The 25,058-nt window shown below is 43.5% G+C and overlaps 2 protein-coding genes across 4 annotated transcripts in view; both read left to right on the forward strand.

The window, feature by feature from the left end:
• Window positions 1-3,629: 3,629 nt before the first annotated feature.
• The window catches only part of LOC112189518 ((13S,14R)-1,13-dihydroxy-N-methylcanadine 13-O-acetyltransferase AT1-like), a 36,443-nt gene continuing 15,014 nt past the window's right edge, over window positions 3,630-25,058 (forward strand). Inside the window, exon 1 of the mRNA XM_040515232.1 lies at window positions 3,630-3,999. Within this exon, the coding sequence (XP_040371166.1) occupies window positions 3,972-3,999 (28 nt within the window). The 5' untranslated portion in view covers window positions 3,630-3,971. The remainder of the gene's footprint in view (window positions 4,000-25,058) is intronic.
• LOC112189508 lies at window positions 4,734-9,637 on the forward strand. Of its 3 annotated transcripts, none has more exons than XM_040515168.1 (6): window positions 4,736-4,954; window positions 5,809-7,212; window positions 7,304-8,011; window positions 8,109-8,876; window positions 8,961-9,038; window positions 9,159-9,637. In XM_040515168.1, exons 1-4 carry the CDS (start codon window positions 4,885-4,887, stop codon window positions 8,525-8,527), a joined length of 2,601 nt encoding a protein of 866 aa, XP_040371102.1. In that variant the 5' UTR covers window positions 4,736-4,884; the 3' UTR covers window positions 8,528-8,876; window positions 8,961-9,038; window positions 9,159-9,637. The 3 variants fall into 3 exon arrangements, with proteins under 3 accessions (XP_040371139.1, XP_040371102.1, XP_024184621.1); XM_024328853.2 differs by lacking the exon at window positions 4,736-4,954 and adding an exon at window positions 5,332-5,628; XM_040515205.1 differs by lacking the exons at window positions 8,961-9,038; window positions 9,159-9,637 and having other exon boundaries at window positions 4,734-4,954; window positions 7,304-8,015; window positions 8,109-8,240.

A 25,058-nucleotide genomic window follows, 5' to 3' on the forward strand; every position in this document is an offset into this window, starting at 1 on the left:
CCTCATCACTGTGAGTTGCCAGTTTTCCCCGCTGAGGATGACTACGACCATCACGCATAGACTCTTTACTAACTAATTGCTGCTCTACAACTTCAGCTCCATTTTTCTGTGATGAACACCTTCCTTGCTAGAATCCACAAATATTTTTCATTGGTAAGGGGAGTCTCAATAGATTGTTTCACAACAGTTTCATAATGTTAATTCGTTTGACATATTCATAAGCAGAATTTAGACCTGACATGCATGCTTTGCGGACACGGGTCCTAATTAATCCCTTTAATCAGTTTTCAAAAGGTTGTAGAAAATGCTTTGTGATTGCTGATAGGCCAACGAGGCCGGAGAAGGACGAACGGTATGACTCTGGAGAAAATGGTTTATGGTTTGTGGATAGGCAACGACGAGAAGGAGGAAGGAGGAGATGAAAAAATTGGGTTGTGGTGGCTGATGTGCCAACGAGCATAGTGGTAAATGAGTTTTACCCAAAGGTCCCAGATTAGTAACGGTGAGTGGAATTGTCATTGATGCCCCCTCCGTCTGTTAAGACGTTGGCTGCGTAAGTTGCAGCCATTGCTTTCCTAAAAGTGTAATTCAATACAGTTATTGAGCGTTTAATTAAACCTTTTTAAATCGATGGTGATGTTTCTGACACGTTGGACGTATAGTGACTGACAAATAATTGAAATTCATCGTAAGATATAAACGACTTGAATGTGGTTGCAATAAGGAAGCCCTTTATGCATGATTGTTAATAATATCAGTACGTCAAAATATGAGGCAGATGGTTGGGGATATGGCTGTTACTCACTCGTTTCGAATCGGTTATACGTATTATCAACTTCAAAACTAAAGTTTTCGGTTTTAAAATTGAGCTACCAATTATTAACCAAAAGTTTCGATTTTTAGTCATGTTTACCAGATTCAGTATTTCGGTTTTCAGTATTACCAATTTTAGAACAACTAATTCTTTGTAATATAAATTAGAATAAACAAATAATAGATTTTTCAATTTTATAGTCATAAACTTTGTATTCATCTACTTATTATAGCAATTCTAAAATAAAAAAAAATCTACTTATTATAGCTTTATTTTGTACATATGACATCAAATTTGAGCCATTTTCAATAAAACTAGGTTATTTAACCATCTTTGACAAGATTACTTAAATTACATGTATTATTAATGGTATATGTAGTAATATTCATACTACTATGAAAGTTTTTATGTTTATTTCTTAATATATATGTATGTGTATTGAAAATTATAGTATATAAAGCTAATATTTAGATAATCGGTAGATTCGCTATTTACCAAAATCAAACCAACTTTTTCAGTAATTTTCGATTTCGGTTTTATCGGTCTCGATTACCAAAAAGTCGGTTTACCAAACACAAAACATCGGTTAATATTCGGTCATTTTGGTATTTATCAAACCAAGTGGCAGCTTAACTTAAGGATAACGCTATGCTAATATGGTTAAGAGTTAGTTAAGCATCAGTTGATTTCGTACCACCCGACTCGATAATCGCCAGGTTAGAAAGTTATAATGAACCATGATAGAAAATGAGGTCCATTTTTGTTTTGAAATCAAAGAAGTTGCTGCATTCATTCAATCGATCAATTTTCTGCGCACGCCCTTCACTTCGATATTTTCCTCCAAATTCTTCCTCCATCTCTGACGTGTCCATGCCATAACACATATAAAGTTTCTAATTTCAGTCAGTTCAATTGAGTTAAAGGAAATCTTTCATATTATATCTTATAACTTCTTTTTTTTATCAGATATATCTTTTAACTGTTAAAAACATCTTAAAGAACTCGTATTATATAAAGTCCAAACAAAATCTCATCGGACTTGCTTCTTCCATAATCTGGTGGCTTTGTTATTTCTCCTCCTGTGTCAGTTTAAATATATGTGTAATGAATTCTAGAAAATCTCATGCACCCATTTTCTCAAAGAGAAACCTTAATGGAACCCTAGACCCCCACAAACTATTTTAATTCAAAAACTCTTGCTTGTAACTCTCGATTATAGCGTCGGTAGGAAGGATGGTTATCTATCAAAAAAACTCTTCCAAGATATTAGGGGGCAAGCTAGCTACCGACACTCTTCATGGTGTTCGATATAACTTTACCAATCATTCATAAACGCTCAGATTAATGCGGCAGGTCTACCTGCGAGTGGATGATTAATTAGAGCCCATGGTCGTTGGGGAGCTGCGGGCAGCACCATTCAGGTGTACAAAATTCAATAAATACGAAATGAAGAACCTCGTACAGATATGGGTCAGTCTCTTATCATTGCCGCTGTTGACCTCTCTCCTGTCCAGCTATATATATATGTAGTAGATGTGGCTAATAGAATAGCTATAGCCAGCCACTTCATTCTTTAATTTGGGTCTGATATACTTTACAAAATGGTGAACATTGAGGTCAATGTTATTTCCAGAGACACCATTAAACCATCAACTGCTTCCTCTTCGCCTCACCTTCTACAACCTTACAAAGCTTAACATTTGCGATCAGCTCGTTCCCTACACTTATGTCCCAATGATTTTCTTCTACCCCATTACTGTCCCCAGCTTCAATCTCCTTCAAGCCCTAATCCACTTGAGAAACCCCCTTTCCGAGGCCCTCACTCTGTACTACCCACAGGGCCGTCCCGTGACAAAATGAGGCCTAAGGCAAAATTTAGAGAGACCTTCCTACTAATTTTGTCCATTGAAAAAAAAAATGTCAGCAAAGCAAAGTTCAAACTAAAACATAGTAGATTATATAAACAAAATAAAAAAATAACAATACTGATAAAGAACATTAGAACCTGATTTTCTAATCACAAAATTTTGGACTTCAGGCCTTGACGGTTTGTTAAAATTGTATCAACTATCTGAATTATGATTACAAAATTAGAACACAGGGTGAAATTCATAATTGAGTAAGAGGAAGAGAAAGATTGCTTCTATGTGTTTATGAGAGTTTGTCAATGGCTTAAATAGACATAAAATGAAGAAATGTTACCGTTTGTCTTTGAAAGAATCAGAGGGGAATTTTTCCAACAGCCAATGTTTCATTTTTGCCCAAATTAGTGAAAGTGAGAGCAAAACTTTTGGTTATCTTCTTTTCTAATCCCAAAGTGATGAAGAAAGAGGAAAGCTTGGGTGTTACAAATACAAAAGAAAAAGAAGAAATTTTGAGGCCTCATGGAGTCATGAGTTTGATCTCATTGGCCTCAACGTCGTCTTCTACAAACTGCAGTTCTGCGTCTTTTTTCTTTTACTATCTTTTGTTTTAACATATATATATATATATATATGTATATATATTTATTTTTTTTTGAGATGGAGGCCTTCCCCAAACTGAGGACCAAGGCCACTGCCTTGGTTGCCTTGGTCAAGGGACGGCTCTAACTACCCATTGTCCGGAAGGATAAAAAACAACCTCTATGTACATGACTTCGACGCGGGTATTCCCTACCTTGAAGCTCAAGTCAATTGTCCCATGCTCGAGTTTCTTAAGCTTCTAGAAACCGAATGGCTAAACCACCTCGTACCATTCCATCCATTTCTCAAGGAAATGGATTCTGAGCTACTGCCCCTCATCGCATTCCAAGCCAACGTACATCTTTGATGGTGGAATAGCAGTGGGCATTTCCTTTTCTCACAAGCTCATTGATGGGGAAACAGCCAATGCTTTTCTCAAGACTTGGGCTGCTATTTTTCGTGGCTGTCGCCAAGAAATCATATACCCTAATCTCATCCAAGCCTCATTAGTTTTTCCACCACGAGATAACTTGCCTAAAAGGTATGTAGCTATCATGGAGAGGTTGTGGTTCGGCTAGAAAAAGGATTATGTTACAAGGAGATTTCTGTTTGATGCTAAAGCCATATCCGCACTTCAAGTCGAAGCAAAGAGCGAGCTCGTGCCCAAACCATCACGTATTAAGGCACTTACATGTTTTCTCTGGAAACATCAAATGGCTGCCTCTCGGGCGTTATCATCAGGTAGTTAATTAATCTCGATCATCAGGCATTATCATCACAGTAAGCCTAATTTCATATATACCAGCCTCATACTCGTACAATGCATGTGCCATTCAATTGTTATCAGCTTTTTTCTTTATTCATTTAGTTTTTGTATTTATGTTTATATTTTATTTTATTAGATAATTATTAAATAATTTCATTGTGAGTTTTTATTTTTTAGACTAAAGGGTAATTTGGGCAATTCAAAATTTGGTGAAGTTAGCGCTTCGTTTTATATACACTAACCTCATACTCGTGCAATGTACGTGTGATTGGTGAAGGCCCTTCAATTGTCACTCACTTCTTCTTCTTTTTTAATTTATATTTTTTTATCTATTATGAAAATAACTATCTAGATGGTTTCATTATAAGTATTTATTTTCTAGACTAAATGGTATTTTGAATTAGGATTAATTCCATATTACCCACTTCAACTTTGGGACAATCTTCATTTTAGTCCCTGTTCTTTTAATTTCATCAGCTATACCCCTGTGCTTCCAAAATTAATCAACCGTGTCTGATTTTGTTAATTCCGTCCAAAGATTCCGTCAACTGATGACGTGGCAGGAAAGGGGATGCAAAAAGTCGAAAATACCCTTTTAGACTATTTTCCCTCCTTTTGGCATGCATCCCCAGAAAAGTTTTCACCCCCCCCCCCAGCTCTGCGTCCATCCCCAAAAACCTAAACTCTTATCCATTACGCTCCCATTACCACTAATTCAGTCTAAATTCTTGACTCCTATCCATTACGGTCCCATTACGGTCCTGAAAATTTGAAAACCCAACTGAACCTGGATTTCGTCTTCCATTATAGCTCCATCTTCAGACTACCTATCCCAATCTCTAGTTTGAGGTTGAAAGCACATGGCTGGTAATGAGATTGAAGAGTGGGTACCGAGAACGGAAGAAGGAGGTGATGAAATCCCCAATTACGGTGGGTTTCGGTTTAGCTGGGTTGATAAGGGTTGAGATTTAAGGTTTCATATTTTAGAACTTTGGTTTTGAATGTTGGGTTTTGAGGATTTCAAAAATTTTCATTTGGGGGTTTCGATGAACAATGAGATGTAGGGTTTAGGAGCTTATTATTTTGGTGGTTTCGAGTTATGCCTGGGGTGATGTTTGTGTTAGTGGCTCTGCACTTTGGTTTATATCTGTATATATTGAATCTGGGGATGTAGGGTTTCTTTATTAATAATTTGTATTCTTGTGTTCATTACTTACCGAACTTGTGATTAAAGTAAGATGCATACTTAGTGATGTTTGTGTTAGTGGCTCTACACTTTGGTTTATATATGTATATATTGAATCTGGGTTGGTGGGATGTAGGTTTCTTTATTAAAAGTTTGTATTCTTGTGTTCATTACTTACCGAAATTGTGTTAAAGTTTCTTTATTAAAGTAGGATTCATACTTGGTGATGTTTGTGTTAGTGGCTCTACACTTTGGTTTATATATGTATATATTGAATCTGGGTTTGGTGGGATGTAGGGTTTCTTTATTGAAAGTTTGTCTTCTTGTGTTTATTACTTAGGGAAATTGTGATTAAAATAGGATCCATTAAAGTATGAAATATCACTGCTGCCTAGCTATCTGCATGTGGACCAAACAGGGTAGCTAAAATACTACTGTTTGTGTCTTGTTCTATTTAATATTCTGTCTATCAAAGATGTGCTATTGTGGTCCAAAAGGACTATATTTTTGTTGTTGTTTACGGAATAAATGGCTTTTAGTGTTGTCGGGTTAAAGTTTGGATAAGGATGCTAACTGTCAATTTATGTTTGTCCTGCAGTGCATCCTGAGTTATTCACAATCAAGATGTACCATGGTGGAATTATTAGGGAGAATAAATATGTAGGAGGAAAGATCAGCTACTATGATAATGTGGACAAGGACAAGATGTCCCTAATTGAGGTGGATTCTATGGTGAGAGGGGTAGACCCTGCGTATGCTGGAAAGAGGATAGACTACTGGTATTCAATAGGGAGTGAAGATGATGCTCTGACCAAGCTTTCCACAGACTTTGATGCCATACAAATGTGTTGTTGTGTACCTCAAATCAGGTTGGTAGTTATCTACTTAGATAATTTAGATCTTCATGGTGACTACCAATCTGATACAGATGATGTAGAGATGTTTGATAATGAACCAACTGCATGGGGGTATAGTCAAGTTGGTTCATCAGGGGTGTTGATTGAAGAACTTCATGATTCACCAAGGAGGAAATGCTCTGTAAAGATCGAAGAGTTGCCAGATTCACCTAAAAAGAACCCTGAAGTTTTGAAAGGAGATCCAAAGTTAGGGAGAAGGGTTAAAGTATGTGTAAACAAAAAAAAGGCAGTGGGAATTGTGATTAGAGAGGTGGAAGAAGAGGTTCCAACTCAAGCAAGCAAGGCTCCAGTGTGTGACAGCAAAGACAAAGGTAAACAGAAAGTTGATTTTGAGCAAGAACAAGAAGATTATAAAGCTGAGATTTTTGAAGGCTTAGTAGACATAGATGTGATCAGTGAAGATGATGCTAGTGAAGATGCAGACTATGAACCATGTAGGGATGATGAAGACTATGCTAACTATGGTGTTGATGATGACTGGTTGGATTATGTGGAATGTGAAGAGAATGAAGAGACTGTTGAGAATCATGAGGAAGCTACTGCATCTGTAGGAACAAGTGCTGCAAAAAGGAAGGGAAAGAAGAAAAAGCAAGCTAGTGTTGGAACAAATGTTGATATAGATGAGAACATAGAGGTTGAAGATAATGAGCCAATGTATGGGGCTATGGATTCTGATGAAGAGGGGATTGGACATGAAGCAAACTCAGATGATGAGGGAGATGATATGCAGAGGTTTCCAGAGTTCAACCCCAAGACAGACATGGGGAACCCTCAGTTTTGTAAGGGTATGAGGTTTGCATCTGCTAAGATACTGAGAGCTGCTGTAAGAGAAAAGGCAATAAAAAAGGGTTGGGAGGCTATGTTTGTGAAGAGTGATAGAGTAAGAGTTAGGGTGATTTGTAAAGCAGAAAACTGCCCTTTCGAGCTGTATGCCTCTAAGATGCAGCATGAAGACACTATAATGATCAAGACATACAATACTGAACACAACTGTGCAAGAGTGCTAGATAATAGCATGGTTAGGACCCCTTATCTGACTGAAAAGTTTATTGATCAGATAAAGCTCAACCCTGATTGGTCTACAGGTTATTTCTCTAAGACTGATCAATTTATTTCAATGCCATGACTACTAAGCTTTATTTACAACTAATGCCTTCTCCCATTTTTGTGCCACAGATTCTCTAGCCCAAACTATGTCAGCAAAAGTGCAGGCAAGAGTCTCAATTCAGCAAGCATATAGAACCAAGAAGGCTGCATTGAGTATACTTGAGCGCTCACATGCAGAACAGTATTCCAGGGTCAAGGACTACACAACAGAGTTGAAGAGGGTTGATCCAAACACGACTGTGGACATTAAGTGCGACTTCAACAACCCTGGCCATCAACCAGTTTTCAAGAGGATGTATGTGTGTCTTGGTGCACTGAAGATGGGATTTAAAGCAGGTTGTAGGTCATTGATAGGACTAGATGGTTGTCATCTGAAGAGTCCTTATGGAGGCCAGCTTTTGTCAGCTGTTGGAGTGGATGCTAACAATAGTACTTGGGTAGTGGGTTATGCAATGGTGGAGCAGGAGTGTAAGGATAGTTGGATATGGTTTCTAGAGTTGTTGGCTAATGACTTGGACATTAAGAGTGATGGAGCTGGGTGGACCTTTATATCTGATAAGCAAAAGGGCCTGCTACCAGCATTTGAGGTGGTTTTGCCAAGTGCAGAGCACAGGTTCTGTGTTAGGCATTTATGGACGAATTTCAACAAGAAGTTTCCAGGGAAAGCATTGAAGGACCAACTATGGGCTATTGCTAAGTCAACCACATTGGCTTACTTTACCAAGGAAATGGTCCTAATGAACCAAATGGAGCCAGGGGCTTATAACTATCTAACAAGTTTGTAATGCTTTCTTTACTGTCACTTCACTTCACTTTATATTCTTGTCATTAAATTTTTGGATTACATTAACTACCAATGTTATGTGTTTTGTAGAGCCTGAAAGACCAGCAAAGCACTGGTCTAGGTCACATTTCAACACAGTGCTTAAATGTGACATTCTGCTCAACAACCTCAGTGAAAGCTTTAATGCCTTCATACTGCCTGCAAGAGTCAAACCTGTTATCAGCATGTTTGAGGAAATAAGGATCAAGTTGATGAAGAGGATTCACATTAGGAGGGACAAGATGATGAAGGTTCAAGATCCAATCTGCCCCAAACCAAGAGAAATACTGGAGAAGAACAAAGTGAAAGCTGCCACAGACTGCATTCCATATGGTTCAGGTAGCCCAAAAATCGAAGTGGAAAGTATTGGAGGAGCTAGATATATAGTTGATATTGAGAGGAGGAGTTGTGCTTGTAGGAGATGGGATTTGAGTGGGATCCCTCATCCACTTCATGAGGGAAAAACCTGAGGATTATGTACACCCTTGCTACTGGACAAAGACATACTTGGCCACTTACTCAAACACCATCAGCCCTGTAAATGGAATGGATCTTTGGGAACGGTCTAATGATGCTGCAATTCTTCCTCCTCAGTATAACAGACAGCCTGGTAGGCCAAAAACCAAGAGAATTAAGGATGCTTCAGAGAAAGCTACTGAGGGAACAAAGCTCGGAAGGGTCCAGAAATCATTGAAGTGTAGCAGATGTGGGATTTTGGGGCACAATGTCAAGACCTGTCATAGGCACTTGCCACCTAAGGAGAAGATAAGCAAAAAGAGGAAGCTAGACAGTGGAAAGGACACCACTAATCAATTCAAGGTATTTAAAGTTCAGGATATGTTTGCATTCTATGGTTCAATTTGCATTATATTTATAATTTGACAACTGTACTTTTGAATGTAGGCTAAGGGTACCAAAAAGCCTCCTCTGACAAAGATTGAGCTTAGGGACAAAGTTTTACAGAAAGCAGAAAAGATGAAGGTAATTTGTTGGGACTGTGTGTTGGAATTATTCTATATTTTGGTTATTGTGGTTTCTATAAATTGTAGTTGCTGCTGAAAATGCAAGGTTTCTAATTGGTGCTTTAATGTCTCATTGTAGAATAAGAGGGATGCACATAAGGCAGCAGCTTTTGCTGCTGCAAAAACAACCACTGCTAAGCAACAACAAAGTCGAGCACTGCTTCAACCACTACACAAGCTGCTAGAGCAAACAGTAAAGCTTCTACCTCTGCAAAGTCTTCAACACCAACAAGATCATCACAGAGGATTAGAGCTGGAAAGGAGGCATGAAAATAGACCTAGGAGGCTGAGATTAGCAAGCCAGGTTATTTTATATTGATTGATGAAATGTTGCATTATTTTGTGCAACCTTGTGCTGTGTCACAAGGTTGCTGGGTCTAATCTTTTGTTATGATGATTAGAGCTAATCTGGACAAAGCAACTATTTCCAACTTTTTTGTTGTTGTTTTGATGCGAAACAGTGAAATGCATCTTATTGGCTGCTAATTCTTAAGACAATGTCAGTATTACTCCTATTATTAATGAAGAGCAGGTTGTGTTATTTTACTACTTTTTAAACTCTATCTTTGGTTTTATTACAATAGTGCAGTGTTCATATGCCCAGTTTAACCCACAAAAGATGAAGTTTTCTTCCTTTTATTTGATTATGTAATAGAGGAAGCTTTTTGGAGAGACAAAAGTTCGGTTGTATTTGAATAGTAGGATGTTTTTTACTTTTGTTGGTAAAAAATATAAATTGTCCATTTTAGCCCTTCTTGTGGGCCCGTTTCTGCATCCCCCCTCCTGCCACGTCATCAGTTGACGGAATCTTTGGACGGAATTAACAAAATCGGACACGGTTGATTAATTTTGGAAGCACAGGGGTATAGCTGATGAAATTAAAAGAACAGGGACTAAAATGAAGATTGTCCCAAAGTTGAAGTGGGTAATCTGGAATTAATCCTTTGAATTATCTAATTTTTGGTGAAGTCTGAGCACTTTGCTTTATAATAATACACACACACGTGTGTGTGTGTGTATTTATACATACATTCATACATATATATATATATATATATATATATATATATATCTGTGTGTGTGTGTGTACAAGATGATCACATAGTCACTAGGTGACCAAAAATTTTTGTGGTTACTCACTATTTAGATTTAATTTCAAGGATTAAGATTAAAACACTAAGATGATCACATAGTCACTAGGTGACCAAAAATTTTTGTGGTCACTCACAATTTAGATTTAATTTCAAGGATTAAAACACTTAAAATTAATCAATTCTTTTAATCTCAACCCTTGATATTAAATTCAAGGAAGGGTGGGTGACTAAAATCTTTGGTCATCGATGATCGTGTGAACATTACTATATATATACTAGCCGTGCGTCTCATTTGGCTTTCAGTCTTTTCGTTTTTTCTCATGAGAATGTGAAATAGTCAATAAACAATAACTTATAACAAAAATTTAAAAACAGATTTTCTAATAGAAAAAAAGTAGGTTATTTATTTATTTTTATTTTTGTTCACTTTTTATCGTTCATAGTAGTTTTCCAGATTTATCCTCTTTTGATAAAATCTTAAAAGTTTCGTATAATTATATCGCCATGCTATTCAACATTTTGACTCGAGTTCTTTTCTCTCTGAGAGGTGGAATAGAATATTAATACAACTTTATCTACTTTATTTTTTTACCACCATTCAATTTAAAGCTATCAACATAATTAATATATTGAATAAGTAAACATGACATATACATAGTATTTTTTTGACATATACATAGTATTAATAATTCATATTCAACAACAATGGTAATAATTAGACAACTGTTTTAGGGAATCAGAAATTGAGAGATAATCGCTGTGTATTCTCATTGATAATAGGGGCCTCTATATATAGAGGATTACAATGCATAGAGTTAGAATCATACAAGGAAAGAGAATCTCTAGATTCTTCTAATTGAACCCTATTACCACTAGGTCAAGTAACCTAGAGTTTGGATTAAACACAAATAGAGATATCCTTAAACACTCCCCCTTGTGTTGTCCAAACGCGGTGCTTCTCTCGTTGCCTCGTTAAAAACCTTGCCGAGTAACAAAAACCCAGTGGGACAAAAATAACCTCGGTCGAAGGGGAAAAAGAGCACAACACACCCTTCACGTTTCGAGGTGAACATGTAGACATCTCCCCCTGATGTCTGTGCCTCCCCCTGATGACTACGATCATGGGAGTTTAGATAATTTCAGCAAGCCAATACTTGCCACATGTTTCTCGAACGTGGATTTGGGCAATGACTTAGTAAACAAGTCTGCCTCATTGTCCTTAGATCGAACCTAGTTCACTTTGATCTCGAGGAGAGTCTGTTGTTGCTGATTATGCTTGGTGTTATCGCTTTTGATGTAGCCTTGCCTCATTTGTTCAAAACAAGTAGCATTATCCTAAATGCTCGTAGGCTCATTTGTGGTAGACTTCAAACCACAATTGTTCGAACATGCGTAATTATGGATCCAATCCATATACATTCACGAACCACTTCGTGAAGAGCAATGATCTCTACATTGTTCGAAGATATAGCGACTAGGGTCTATTCTGTAGACCTCCAAGATGTCACGGTCTTTTCCCATGGTGAACACTTGACCGGATTGGGAATGACCTTTGTGTGGGTCAGAGAGATACCCAATATCAGCAAAACCTTCCAAAACACATGTCGTTTTGGGATGGGGGTAGTGGACGCAGGCCAGTGTTGGCGGCGTACCTGGTGTGTGATGGGTCCGAATCCATCATCTCTTTGTAGGGATAGAGCAAGCCCATATCAATCATACATCTCAAATATCGAAAGATATCTTTTACACCAATCCAATGGCGTCGCGTTGGCGCAGAGCTATATCTAGCTAACAAGTTCACAACATATGAGATGTCCGGTCTTGTGCATTGGGATAAGTACAATAATGCGCCTATTGTGTAAGGCACTTCTGCCTCTAGCACATCTTCGTCATCATCCTTTAGACGAAGAGAATCCTTTTCAGGATCAAGACTAAGGACGATTATGGGGGTGCTTGAAGGTTTGACCTTGTCAAAATGCCTAAGCATCTATCAACACGATACTCAAGTTCCAAACTGAGGCATAATCGTGTTCTCCCAAAATCCTTCATCTCAAACTCGGATTTGAAGTGTTCAGCGATTTCCCTTAACTCTCTAAGGGCTTATAATAAAGATCATGTCCAACATGAACCGTGATGGAATCCGAAACTTGTTATGGAAATGCGTGGACATATCCCTTCCCAATCAAGTAGTCATTTTAGCAAGCGTTTCAACATCTTTGTAAACTCGCTCCGTGGTCTAGAGGCACTTGACTTGGGTAAATGAAGTTCATCATAAACCTTCATATATATTCCGTGTCTAGATCCCTATAGAGATACGTAGTGACTACATTTGTAAGCTGCATGTTCAGTTATTCAGAAATTACCAAACTGACAGGGTAGTGGAGTGCAATGACATCCATTACGAGAGAATATGTCTCGTCGTAGTCGATTCCAAGGCGTTTTGTGAGAAGCCTTACGCCATAAGGCGAGATTGCCATCTCTTCTTCTCATCACCCTTTCTAACGAAGACCCGTTAGTCAATAGGTTTTATGTTAGGAGGTGTTGGCATCACTGGCTCGAAAACTTTCTTTTTCGTTAGAGAATCCAACTTAACCTGGATCGCATCTTTCCATTTAGGCCAAATCTCTCTACGTTGGCATTCATTCATCAACGGAGTGTGGTTCGATATCATCTGACTCAACAAACTTATGCACAATGAAATGTGCAACTACATCATCAATTATGATGGAGTTTCTATCCCACTTCTCATGTACACTAGTGTAATTTTCATAGAACTCTATATTCTCAGGAATAGGTTCTGACGTTGAGGCGTCCCCCAACGATAACCATAACCTGGAAGATTCTCATGAGACGGATTTTGAGTGTCGATGATCAAAGGATTGGAGTGTGCCAAAGCATCCTTTGAACCCACAGGCCTCCCACGCATCCTAGCTGGGGTCATGGCCTGTAATGCCAGAGTGCCACTCTCTTTGGCGTTAGCGCTATGCCTACCTCCGTGTAGGGTGGCGCTACGTCCTCTTGTAGGGACGTACTTCCTTGCAGGCATATTTGCAGCAGATGTGTGAACTCGTCACTTTAGTACGGATTGAGATGAGACATAGTGGGGACAGGCCACGACAATTCCTGTCGTTCCTGCTGAACATCCGTGTTCTTATCTCCCCCTAACGACGGGAAGACTGTCTCATCAAAGTGACAACCCACAAATCTAGCAGTAAGGAGATCGCCTTGCAAGGGCATTAAGTGCCGGAAGATTGTTAGAGTCTCAAATCCAACATAGTTGCCCATTCGTCTGTACGGACCCATCATAGAGCGTTGTGGTGGCGCAATTGGCACATAAATGGCACACTCAAAAATGCGTAAGTACGATACTTGTACCCAGTCACTAGCTATAACGCAAAGGTAGATTGAGTAGCGGTGGGTCGTAGACGAATTAGCATAGCTGCATGCGATATTTTATCACCTCAAGCGGATATAAGGAGATTGGAGCGCATTACCAATGTCCGGACTACCATCGTAGACATTTTCGCGAGACCATTTGGGTGTGTTCATGGGAATGTGATGTCCAACATCAGTCCCAATGCAATAACCATCGAAAGTCTTCAATGTAAACTCGCTAGCATTGTTAAGTCCAATTGACGGAATAGGATGATCCGGGGATTGAGCTCGTTGTCATATGATATTTGCTAGGAGTGTAGCATAAGCAGCATTACAAGTGGACAATTAATGGCAAAATACGTGACCAGCGTGTTTGCATATCAACCAATATCATGAGATATTTAAACATCCGCAAGTTGGTTGAATCAGTCCATAGAATCTCCATGGATTCTATGTAAGAACATAATGAGTATTTTCATATCCTTTGCATAGGACGGTCTCAGTCCTAATTTCCCTAAGGAACGGGCTTTGTAAAACGAGCAAGAGGCTTTAGAATCAACCAATTTTGGTTGGGCCTGAGCGTCTGAAACGCTATTTGATGCAAGTTGATGATTGCAACACCACCTAGAGCACCATCACCATGATGGACGCCATCCATGGAGTCATGGATAGGGACTGCGCTAGCCCTAGGCTGGTGGTGGACGGATGCGGTGCCCTAGGCAGCTGCGTCGGTCACACTTAGTCCAGAAATCAACTTTTTTGATTCATGCTTCATTTCTCTCGAAAGGAATGATGTCCATGTGAAGTCTTTAGTAGACGGATCATCATATCATAACTAGGATGATCTATCCTGTCGTGACAAAGCCAATATGTGTCTAAATCCAAGAGATCTTCTCTCATAACTTTATTGGATTAATTGCTCGAATAGTGACATAGAATCCACTAGAGAGACACATAAACTTCTCTAAGATGCGCCTTTGTTCGCAATCATTAGAGGTATTGTTAAGGAACTCATTTCCGTTCTCTACATGCGTTTTCGCATGGAATCCGTTGGCTATTCATAGGTGCGATTGGCCTTAGGAGCGTAAAGAGTTTCTATGACAGTAATTAAGGTGCCATTTGGCAAGTGGAACTTGGTCTATTCCTTGACCTTGAATTAATACTGATGACCCAGCCATCGTAGTCACAAAAGTCATATGCTCAGAATCAAAATGGAGTCATAAGGAACTCGAAATTTTATTCATAAACCAACAGAGTTACATCATTGTCTCTTTGACTAAACAAAATCTAATCCAAAATGATAGCTAATGCAAAACAATGGTAGTCGTCGAACTTCTTTCGGTAATTCCAAAATAAATGTGACCAGGTGAGTAGAGAGATGTCGGTGGAGCAAGGCTCGCTTAAGTACCACTAATCTCATAACCTTCCTAGACATCACACTTACTTTGAGTGAGCCTACTTTGAAGAAAAACTAAACTATTGGCATTTACAACAAAAATATATGGCAATTGCCTATTACATCTCTTGGAAAAACAAAGACTTAAACAGAATTGGCAATCTATTGATCCCAGCCAGATTTGTAGTCTTCAACCCTTCACTCTAGATCATCTTGTTCCATAGAGTGAGCTTCTCTTGTTTCACAATATTCTTTGTGGGCGGTGACGATTTCTTCACGAGCTCTACAAATGTGTGCCCAATGATCAGACACTCCACATCGAGAACATACATCTCTTTTCTCAAACTCCATTGATTGAGGCGCTTTGAAAGCGTCATTCAGATGGCTCTTAGTGTTGGTGGCGCCACCAACATGGCCAGAGGCGTTGCCTCCTTCTCTCTTTCCACGTTAACCTCTTCGGTTCTGTGTTCGCCTATTTTTGCTATTACCTTCCCAAGTAGAGCGATTATATGGACCAAAAAGTCCAGAAGTATCCCTAAGGTTAGGGTTTCGCTCTTGCCGCCTTCTCTTAAGGGCGTGACTATAATTGGATTCTAGAATATGCTATGTTCCCACGGATCTCGAATTATAGTTCTTCACAAGGATGTTGTCATGCTTTTCAGCGACATTCATAGCTCCAATGAGCTCATGAAACCTTGTGATTCATCTTGTAGTAACATCGATTCGATAGTTCTTAGCAACCATCAATGCAGAGACGGGGAAAGTAGAGAGAGTCTTCTCAATTAACATCGCATTTGTGATCTCTTTACCACAGAATTCCATTAAGGATTTAATGCAAAGTGCTTCCGAGTTGTAGTCAAGAACTGACTTGAAATCACAGAAACGGAGGCTATGCCATCTCACTTCTAGGTCAAGAAGCAGGGAGTCATAGACGTTGCCAAATCTATCTTCGAGTGAGACCCACATGCAGCTTTCTGGGGTCTTCTTCATTCATACACTCGTACTGGAGCGAATCATCCATATGACGAGTCATTAGAATGATGGCTTTCGCCTTATTTGCCTCTAAGGCTGCTCTATTTGCTTCCAAAGCTTGAGCTTGCTCAACAGTTAGCACGTCCTGGCTAGGCTCAAGTATTTTGGTTAGGCCTGAGCATCTAAAACGCTATTTGAAGCAAGTTGGTGATTGCAACATCACCTGGGGCACCATCAACATGATGGACTCTATCCATGGCGTTATGGATAGGGACTGCGCCAGCCCTAGGCTGGTGGTGGACAGAGGCGGTGCCCTAGGCAGCTACGTCGGTCGCACTTAGTTCAGAAATCAACTTTTGATTCATGCTTCGTTTCGCTCGAAAGAAATGATGTCCATGTGAAGTCTTTAGTAGACGGATCATCATATCATGACCAGGATGACCTATCATGTCGTGATAAAACCAATATGTGTTTAAATCCAGGAGAACTTCTCTCGTAACTTTATTGGATTTAATAGCTAGATGACTTGATACACATTTACGCAAGCGTACGTATCATTGTCAAGATAGGGAAATATTATGCCCAAAGTTTATCGTACCACGGGGATTAGTGGCTAACCCACAATCCTTGGGTGGTCGGAACTAAAGTCACTAAGCAAATAAAAGGAAAAAGAAAAGAAAATAAATAAAAATGTTAATCTAAGGCACTAAGCCATAGCAATGCTCGGCTTTGATTTTCACCAAAACCTAATCAAAACTAAGAGCCTAGTGATGGCTATTTACAATGAGATAGAAATTGTCATTTGAAATTGTAATTGTAATTTTCCAAAAGACTAAGCCAAAAACTAAATGAACAACAACAATTAAAAATGAAGAAAAATAAAAGAGAGATAGATTTTGGGTACTAGGGATCACTCTTTAGCAATTTCAATGCAACGAACACATTTCAAGCAAACAAACATATCTTCATGAGAACCAAATCCCATACTTAATGCCGGTCAAGGCCACTAAGCCGAATTTCCTTGAAGGTATTCACATTTTCGGTTAAGACAAATATGAACTCTCTAACTCATGAATTAATACCTTACCAGGGCTACCAAAACATGAGCTAAAGGCGTAGAGCTCTAGAAATCACTACAACAAAATTCCTCATTTCCGACGAAAATTTCCGACGGCACATAATTGCCCTCGCAAAAAAACTCCTCTTTCGACCACATAAAATGGTCGTCGGAAATGTTCTGTCAAAATATATTTTATTTCCGAGGGATAATATGATGTAGGAAAAGCATTCTGTACCTACATGTGCCAGAACGAGCATAATTAGCTATAATGAGCCACGCTCATTGTACCGCCAGAGGTACCGACTCCCACCAAAGGGATGACCTGCGAAGGCACGGCCAGGCAGGCTACCGCTTAAGCCCTGGACCGCCCCCAGATCACCGCTGACGCGCCGCCACGTGCGCGTCAAGATAGCATCAGAAGGTCCAGACGCTGGGAATCGAAGCATATCAGTCCCACATCGGAAACAAGAGGAAGATCAACCTCTTCCTCAACTATAAAAGGTTCTCTCCTTTCTCCTCATTAATTACGCAATTACTACTCATTTATTGTTATGCTATCCATATACAGTGACTGACTTAGGCATCCGGAGCAGTGAAGACCGCCCAACGCGGTCTCCCTCTGACGCCCTATCTATCGTGTTGCAGCAAACAGGAACCATCTAATCTTCAGAGTAGCGGTCCGCTCACCGGACCCGCGTTAAACAAGGAATCGGCTACCGCCGGACTTGAGCATTAACATTGGCGCCGTCTGTGGGAAGCCTTGAACAAAAGGTCATCCCGCCACAATCACCATGACTAACGACAGCAGGGGAAACGCTGAAGAGCAGGCAGATCAATCCGCCATTCCCCAACCCAGCGGTAGGCATCAACCGCGCGTTATTCACCACCCCGGTCAACCCCGGCGGTGAGACGAACCCAAGTAGCAGCCGCCCGCCAGGCCAAGACCTCGCCTCTCTATATGAGCTGGCACTGGCGGATCTTCACAAAGCGAACAGGGAGAGTGAACAGGAACGCAAGGAAAAGGCCGAGGCCCAAAGGCAGGTGGCCACGCTTGTGTCCCGCTTTGATGAGTTAAAGAAAACGCTGGAAGCCACCGCCAACCCGGCGCGAAGCGAGCAGTCACGAAGCACCAGGCACAGTCGACCTGGTACCGGAGCATTGATACCAGCACCAGTCGTGCATCTTCAGGTCCCGCTGCACCCACCAGAGCTAGCGGGAATGGGACCACCCCCTGTACCCCAGTTAATGTTGGAACAGGAGGCGGAGTCATCACTACACACCCACCGCTCGAGACCTCAGGCGAGAACAGAGGGGAACCCACCCGCTCCCAGGGGAGGATCAGTTCAACGGAGTACCCGGCTAGACCCCACCGGCGATGCAACCGCTCAAATACTGGAAAGGATGCAGCAGTTGGAACAAAGGTTAACCCGGGCGGAATCAGGCACCCTAGCACCAGCTTCAAATCCACTTTTCGCGTCCAGGCCAGGACCATTTACCGCTGCAATTTTGCTGGCCGTCAGACCGGCGTATGCAAAGACTCCAAAAATGTCACATTACAGCGGTAAGACTGATCCCTTCGTCCATATGGACACCTTCAAGAAGGTCACCAACAACAAGGGATTTGATGATGCCACCCTGTGCCACTTGTTCAGCGAAACGCTGGACAATGATGCATTGAATTGGTTCTTCGAATGCCCGCCGGGGTCCATTGACTCATTCCAGGCATTGTCGCACACTTTCCTTTCCCGGTTCATCCTACTGTCCGCCGGGCACCACAACACAAGCCAGCTGTTCAACGTCAAGCAGGGTACGGAGGAGACACTGAAGGCATTCGTCACAAGGTGGCGAGCGGCAGCATCTCAGTGCCGTGATCTTGATAAAACAATGGCTTCGGCGGCTTTTAAGCAGGGACTCCTCAAAGGGCCATTTCTCTATCACCTCAACTACAATCACCCAAATGCAGTATACGACCACCTCATGAGTGAGGCGGTCATTCATGCCCAAGCAGAATTCATCACATATGGGGAAAACGCACCGCCACCAGCGGCGCTACCAAAGTCGACACAACCCTCCTCCAGTCAGCAGGGGACCTCTAATAAAACCTCCACACCGCCAACTGACAAGAAGAGGGAGTGGCAGCAGGGTCAGTACCAAACAAAGCGGCAAAAGGTCCAATACTACAAGGGAAACCACCCATCCCATGGGGACAACCGCAACAAACATAAAGAGTCTTCCCAGCGGTATGCAGTATTTACAGTCCTCACGGCTTCTTATGAAGAGATATACAATCAGTACAAGGATCAGATCCCACCGCCGCCCCCCGGAAAATACCCAAAAACAGGAAAGCCAAGAAACATCGGCAGGTGGTGCAAATACCACGAGGACAGCGATCACAATACCAGCAACTGCAACGCCCTCAAAACAACCATTGAGACCTTATACTGTGACGGCAAGCTTGAGCAGTTCAAGGTGCATCAACCACCACCTGTGATCGCCGACATTGAGCCCATGGGCCGCATCAACACAATCGACGGAGGTGCTCCAATCACCAACATGTCTCACAGGGCTAGAAAGTGCTATGCGCGAGCTAATCACCCAAAGGAAGTCTGCAACATCTGCTACGAGCGATCCGCCAAACTCCCAAGGTCTGGTTGGGAGCCTATTACCTTCTCAGAGGAGGAGGAACGCGGAGTACATCTGCCCCACGACGATCCCTTCTTGATTGACGCTATTCTCGGCAAAATGTCGGTGGGAAGAATCCTGGTTGATAGCGGCTCCGCTGTCAACGTTATATTAAGTGGTTGTTACAACGACCTTAAGCGGAACAGAAAATTTCTCCAGGACCATGAACCACTGCTCAGCTTCTCCGGTGACGTCACACAACCGCTGGGCTCTGACTATATACGGCTAGTTATCGGTACTAGTCCATGTATGGCTGAAATACATATGGAGTTCATAGTTGTCGATTGTTTCAGCTCATACAACGCCATCATTGGTCGACCAGCGCTCAACAAACTCAAGTGCATCATCGCCGGGTATATGCTGCTCATGAAGTTCCCCACACCCAACGGCACAGGCTGTGTCAGGGGAAGTCAACAGTTGGCACGTGAGTGTTATTCTACTACTATAGCACAATCAATGCGCCGCCATGAGATCTTAGCGGTAGGCAGTCAGGCACCGCCACCAAACATTTTTGAGGACCCCAGAGAAGACGAAAAGAAGTACGTAAGGAAGGAGCCGGTCAACCTAGCAACATCACTGAGGGTTGTCAGCATCTCGGACGAGCACCCTGAGCGGACAGTCCGCATAAGCGCTCAATTAGACCCAGAGCTGGCGGCGGAGCTCACTCAATTCCTCCATGACAATGCTACGGTCTTTGCCTGGTCGTATGCAGACATGCCAGGCATCTCCCCTGAGATCATCACACACAAGTTAAGCATCAAACCATCCTTCTATCCTATCAAACAAAAATGCAGAGCCTTCGACGAAGAGAAGTACCGTGCTATAGGAGAAGAGGTTACCAAGCTCCAGGGCATTGGGTTCATCCGCCAGGTCATCTATCCCCAGTGGATTTCCAACCTGGTTATGGTCAAAAAGGCTAGCGGCAGGTGGAGGATGTGCGTCGACTTCAAAAACCTTAACAAAGCATGCCCGAAGGACAGCTTCCCACTACCCCGCATCGATCAACTCGTCGACGCAACCGCTGGACACGAGCTCCTCAGCATGATGGATGCATTCTCAGGCTATAACCAGATCAGGATGCATCCCGACGACCAGGAGTGCACCACCTTCACCACCGACAAAGGCTTGTATTGTTACAATGTGATGCCTTTCGGTTTGAAGAACGCAGGGGCAACTTATCAGCGGCTGATGAACGCCATGTTTGCGGAACATCTGGGCAAGATAATCGAGGTCTATGTAGACGACATGTTGGTCAAGAGTATAAAGGCCAGCGGACATGTGGCAAACCTGAAAATCATAATAACCATCCTCTTGGCCTACGGCATGCGCTTCAACCCGGAAAAATGTTTCTTTGGCGTCACCACCAGCAAATTTCTGGGGTATATTGTCAGTGAGCGGGGCATCGAGGCCAACCCTGACAAGGTACAAGCCATCCTCAACCTGAAGGACCCAGAATGGAAGGTGCACGTCCAATGCCTCCAGGGCAAGCTAACCGCCCTGTCTCGATTCATCTCCAGACTGACCGACAGGTGAGCCCCATTTTTCAAAGTCCTCAAAACAACCCACAAGAAGGTCATCGATTGGAACCCAGAGTGCCAGGCGGCGTTCCAGGGCCTGAAGGAATACCTGGCGGCAGTTCCACTCCTCTCCATTCCTGTCCAAGGAGAAACGTTGTACATTTACCTAGCGGTATCTCAATCAGCGGTGAGCTGCGCCATCGTCCGGCGGGAGGGCCAGGACGAGCACCCAGTTTTCTATGCCGGTAGGGGCATGAATGGAGCAGAAACACGGTATCCTCCATTGGAGCAGCTTGCTCTCGCACTCATCGTTCCCGCCAGGTGCCTCCGCCAGTACTTCCAAGCCCATACAATCCATGTGTTAACCAATCAACCGCTGAGACAAGTAATGCAGAACCCTGAACATTCTGGGCGCCTCAGCAAGTGGGCCATTGAGCTCAGTGAGTTTGACATAGACTACAAGCCACGAACCTCCATGAAGGGCCAGGCGGTGGCAGACTTCATTGCTGAGCTCACCGAGCGTCATCCCGAAACCAAGATCGATGTACCACCCGGAACTGAAATGGTTACGGCTGTGGAGCCGGCTCCCCAACAATCAGACTGGAACCTACACGTGGACGGTTCCGCTTCCGCCAAGGCCAGCGGTGCCGGAATCATCTTAACAGGACCAGGGGGGCTTAGTGTCGAATACGCGTTGAAATTCAACTTCAAAGCTTCTAACAACATGGCGGAATATGAGGCACTCATTGTCGGCCTACTCCTCGCCATTGATATAGTGGCCGACAGTGTTAACATCTTCAGCGACTCTCAGTTAGTTGTTAACCAGGTCAACGACAGCTTTCAGGCCAAGGACCAGCAGTTAGCGGCATACTTAGGATACGCCAAGACGCTGCTAAAAAAATTCAAGTTCCACACCATCACACAAATCCCCAGGGAAAAGAACGCCAAGGCTGATTCGCTGGCAAGACTGGCAACCGCCCAACCACATCAGAGTCCAGCGGACACAAGGGTGGAGTCTCTGGATAGGCCAAGTATCACAAAAACCCTGGCGAAGATCTTCAACATTGAGGCCAATCCTAGCTGGATGGACGAAATTATTAAATACAAGCGCAACGGGACATTGCCAGAGGACAAGATCAAGGCGCGACAGCTCCAGTGGAGAGCAACCAGTTACAATATGCAGAGCGGCAAACTTTACCGCCAAGGATCCACTCACCCCAACCTCCGCTGTCTAACCCCAGAGGAGGGAAAGGTCGTGCTGGCAACAATACATGGCGGGGAATGCGGAAATCATTCAAGCGCCAGATCCTTGGCCAATCACACAATGCGACAAGGCTACTTTTGGCCTACGCTCGGTGATGACACCAGGCAAATAGCAAAATCTTGTCACAAATGCCAACAATACGCTGATCTTCCACATGCCCCGGCAGAACCTCTGTCGGTTATCGTCAGTCCCTGGATTCAGTCAACGTGGGGCCTGGACCTGATGGGAAAATTCCAAACCGCCAAAGGACAATTCAAATACATCATTGTCGCCATCGACTACAACAGCAAATGGATAGAGGCGGAACCTTTGACGGCAATAACTACCGCCAAGGTAATTCACTTCCTCTGGAAGAACATCTACTGCCGCTACGGTGTTCCGCACGCAATCATCACAGACAATGGCACACAGTTCAACAATAAGGAACTCATCTCTTTCACCGCCAGCCTGGGCACCAAGATGAATTTTCGCATCCGTCGCTCACCCCCAAACAAACGGCCAGGTCGAAGCAGCAAACAAGATAATCAAAAAACTATTACAGAAGAAGCTCGACAAGGCCAAGGGTTTGTGGGCGGAGAAGCTCCCGGAAGTTCTATGGGCCATCAGAACAACCCCAACTTCCGCCACAGGTGAAACCCCCTTTTGTATGATGTTCGGGACTGAGGCTGTCTTGCCTATCGAGGTAACCCAACCTACCGCTAGGGTCGAAGGCTACTGCCCCGAGACTAACAGCGACGGCGTTAACCTCGACAGGGATTTACTAGAGGAAAAGCGAGACGCAGCCCATTTGCGCAATCTCCAGAATAAGCGGCGGGTATCAAGTTTCTACAACGCCAGGGTCAAAGCTCGCAAACTCCAACTGGGGGACTGGGTAATGAAAGAAGTCATACCACCGCCAACAAAACTCCGCCCAACTTGGGAAGGTCCATACAAAATTGTAGAGGTCGTTAGCCCAGGCACCTTCTACTTAATGGACAAGGATGGCGTCACAACGACCCACCCTTGGAATACCGAACACCTTCGGTATTACTACAAATAGTCATACCGCTACCCAAGAGCATCTTGACTTAGCTAAATTTTTGTTCAACATTTAGCTAAGGGAAGCTACCCAACGGGTACGACCCCGCTTTTGTAAATGCTGTTCAGACAGCTATCAATGAAACGAGGAATTATTCAAACCATTGTTACCAAGTCTAGCACTGAGGGCAACTGGCAACGCCAGTCAGCGGACTACGTCTGCTACATTGTGCACTTGGACCAATTTTAATTCCTTTAGTGTTTCATTCATGACCAAAAGCAAGTGTCAAGACCTCTAGCGGCACACACATTATCACAAACAAAAAGAAAAACTAGTATAGAGGCTTGGGATTCCAAAATTTTATTCATATCCAAACTGAATTACATAGTATTTACGCCTCAGCGGCTACAAAAACTTTCCTACTCCTATTCAAGGGTTAGCGGGGTTGACAGGGTTGGCGAGGTCGGCCCCGCTACCTTCGGCATTTCCACTGGCGGCCTGCGGCGGATGGGAGCGGCTCGTCTGGTCGGACCCTCGGGCTGTGGGACTGGGGGTCTCTATTGTGCCATCCGCCCGGGTGTGGGCCACCAAGAACCCGGCACGGGACACCTCGGACTGCGTAGGCGTCCGCTGAGAGTCGCCCTCTGGAACTCCGCCGCTCTCCTCGCTACCCGAGCAGGCTCCAACGTGACCAGGTGCGGCAGTAGGAGCGGTACTTATTGTCGGCGGAGCTTCCTTGGATGGATGCACGACCGGCATCGACGCTTTCGCCCAGTCGATGGCGCCCTTCTGCTGCAGCATCTCCACATTGGCCAGGGCACCGGCCTTCGCACCGTGTTTCAGCGCCTTCTTATACTCCGCTGACTGCTTGTATGACTCAACAGCAGCGGCTGCAGCACGGCTCCCCTCAGCCTCTAGGCGAGCGACTTCACCCTTTAGCCGCTTGATCTCAGCCTGTTTGGTGGCGGACTCCCGCTGAAGGATCTCAACTTTCTTCTCCTTAGCGACCACCCGATCCCGCAGCAGGGACATGTCTTGCTCCAGCTTGGCGAACTGTTCGTTCCGCTCCAAGTGCCGCTCAATGGCAACGTTCAGCTTGCCACGGGCGTCTGCCGCATCGCAGTCGGCCTTTGTCAAGCTTCGCTCGACGTCAGCCAACTGTTCCTTGGTCTTCCCCAAGTCCCTCTGTAGGCCCGCCACCTCCTCCCGGATCTCCCGCTCAACCAGGGGTTGTTTTGACGCCGCCTGGAACATTTCATGCAGCCCAACGGCGACGTACCCAAAGGCTGTGCTGAAGGGCAATTCGCTGATGGCGGTCGACCGAACAATCCCCTCCAAGCCGCCGAACCCCAGCCGCTCACAGAGGTGATACAGGAAGTCCCGCTCACCGTCGTTGAGGAACTCGGCGTAGGCGACAAATGAGTCCAAGCCGCTTGTACCCACCTCTTTCGCCACGTCAGCAAGAGCCTCGGGCGGAGCCTGCCTCGACTTCCTCCTCTTCCCCTCCCGAGCCGGGCTGAAGGCGTTTTCGCTGAAGCACCCGCGTGCTCCCAGCAACGGCAGGCCTCGAACCCCCCGCCGGCGGCGCCAACCCCGCTATG

This window comes from Rosa chinensis, chromosome 1 (assembly GCF_002994745.2).
Source record: "Rosa chinensis cultivar Old Blush chromosome 1, RchiOBHm-V2, whole genome shotgun sequence".
Lineage (NCBI taxonomy): Eukaryota > Viridiplantae > Streptophyta > Magnoliopsida > Rosales > Rosaceae > Rosa > Rosa chinensis.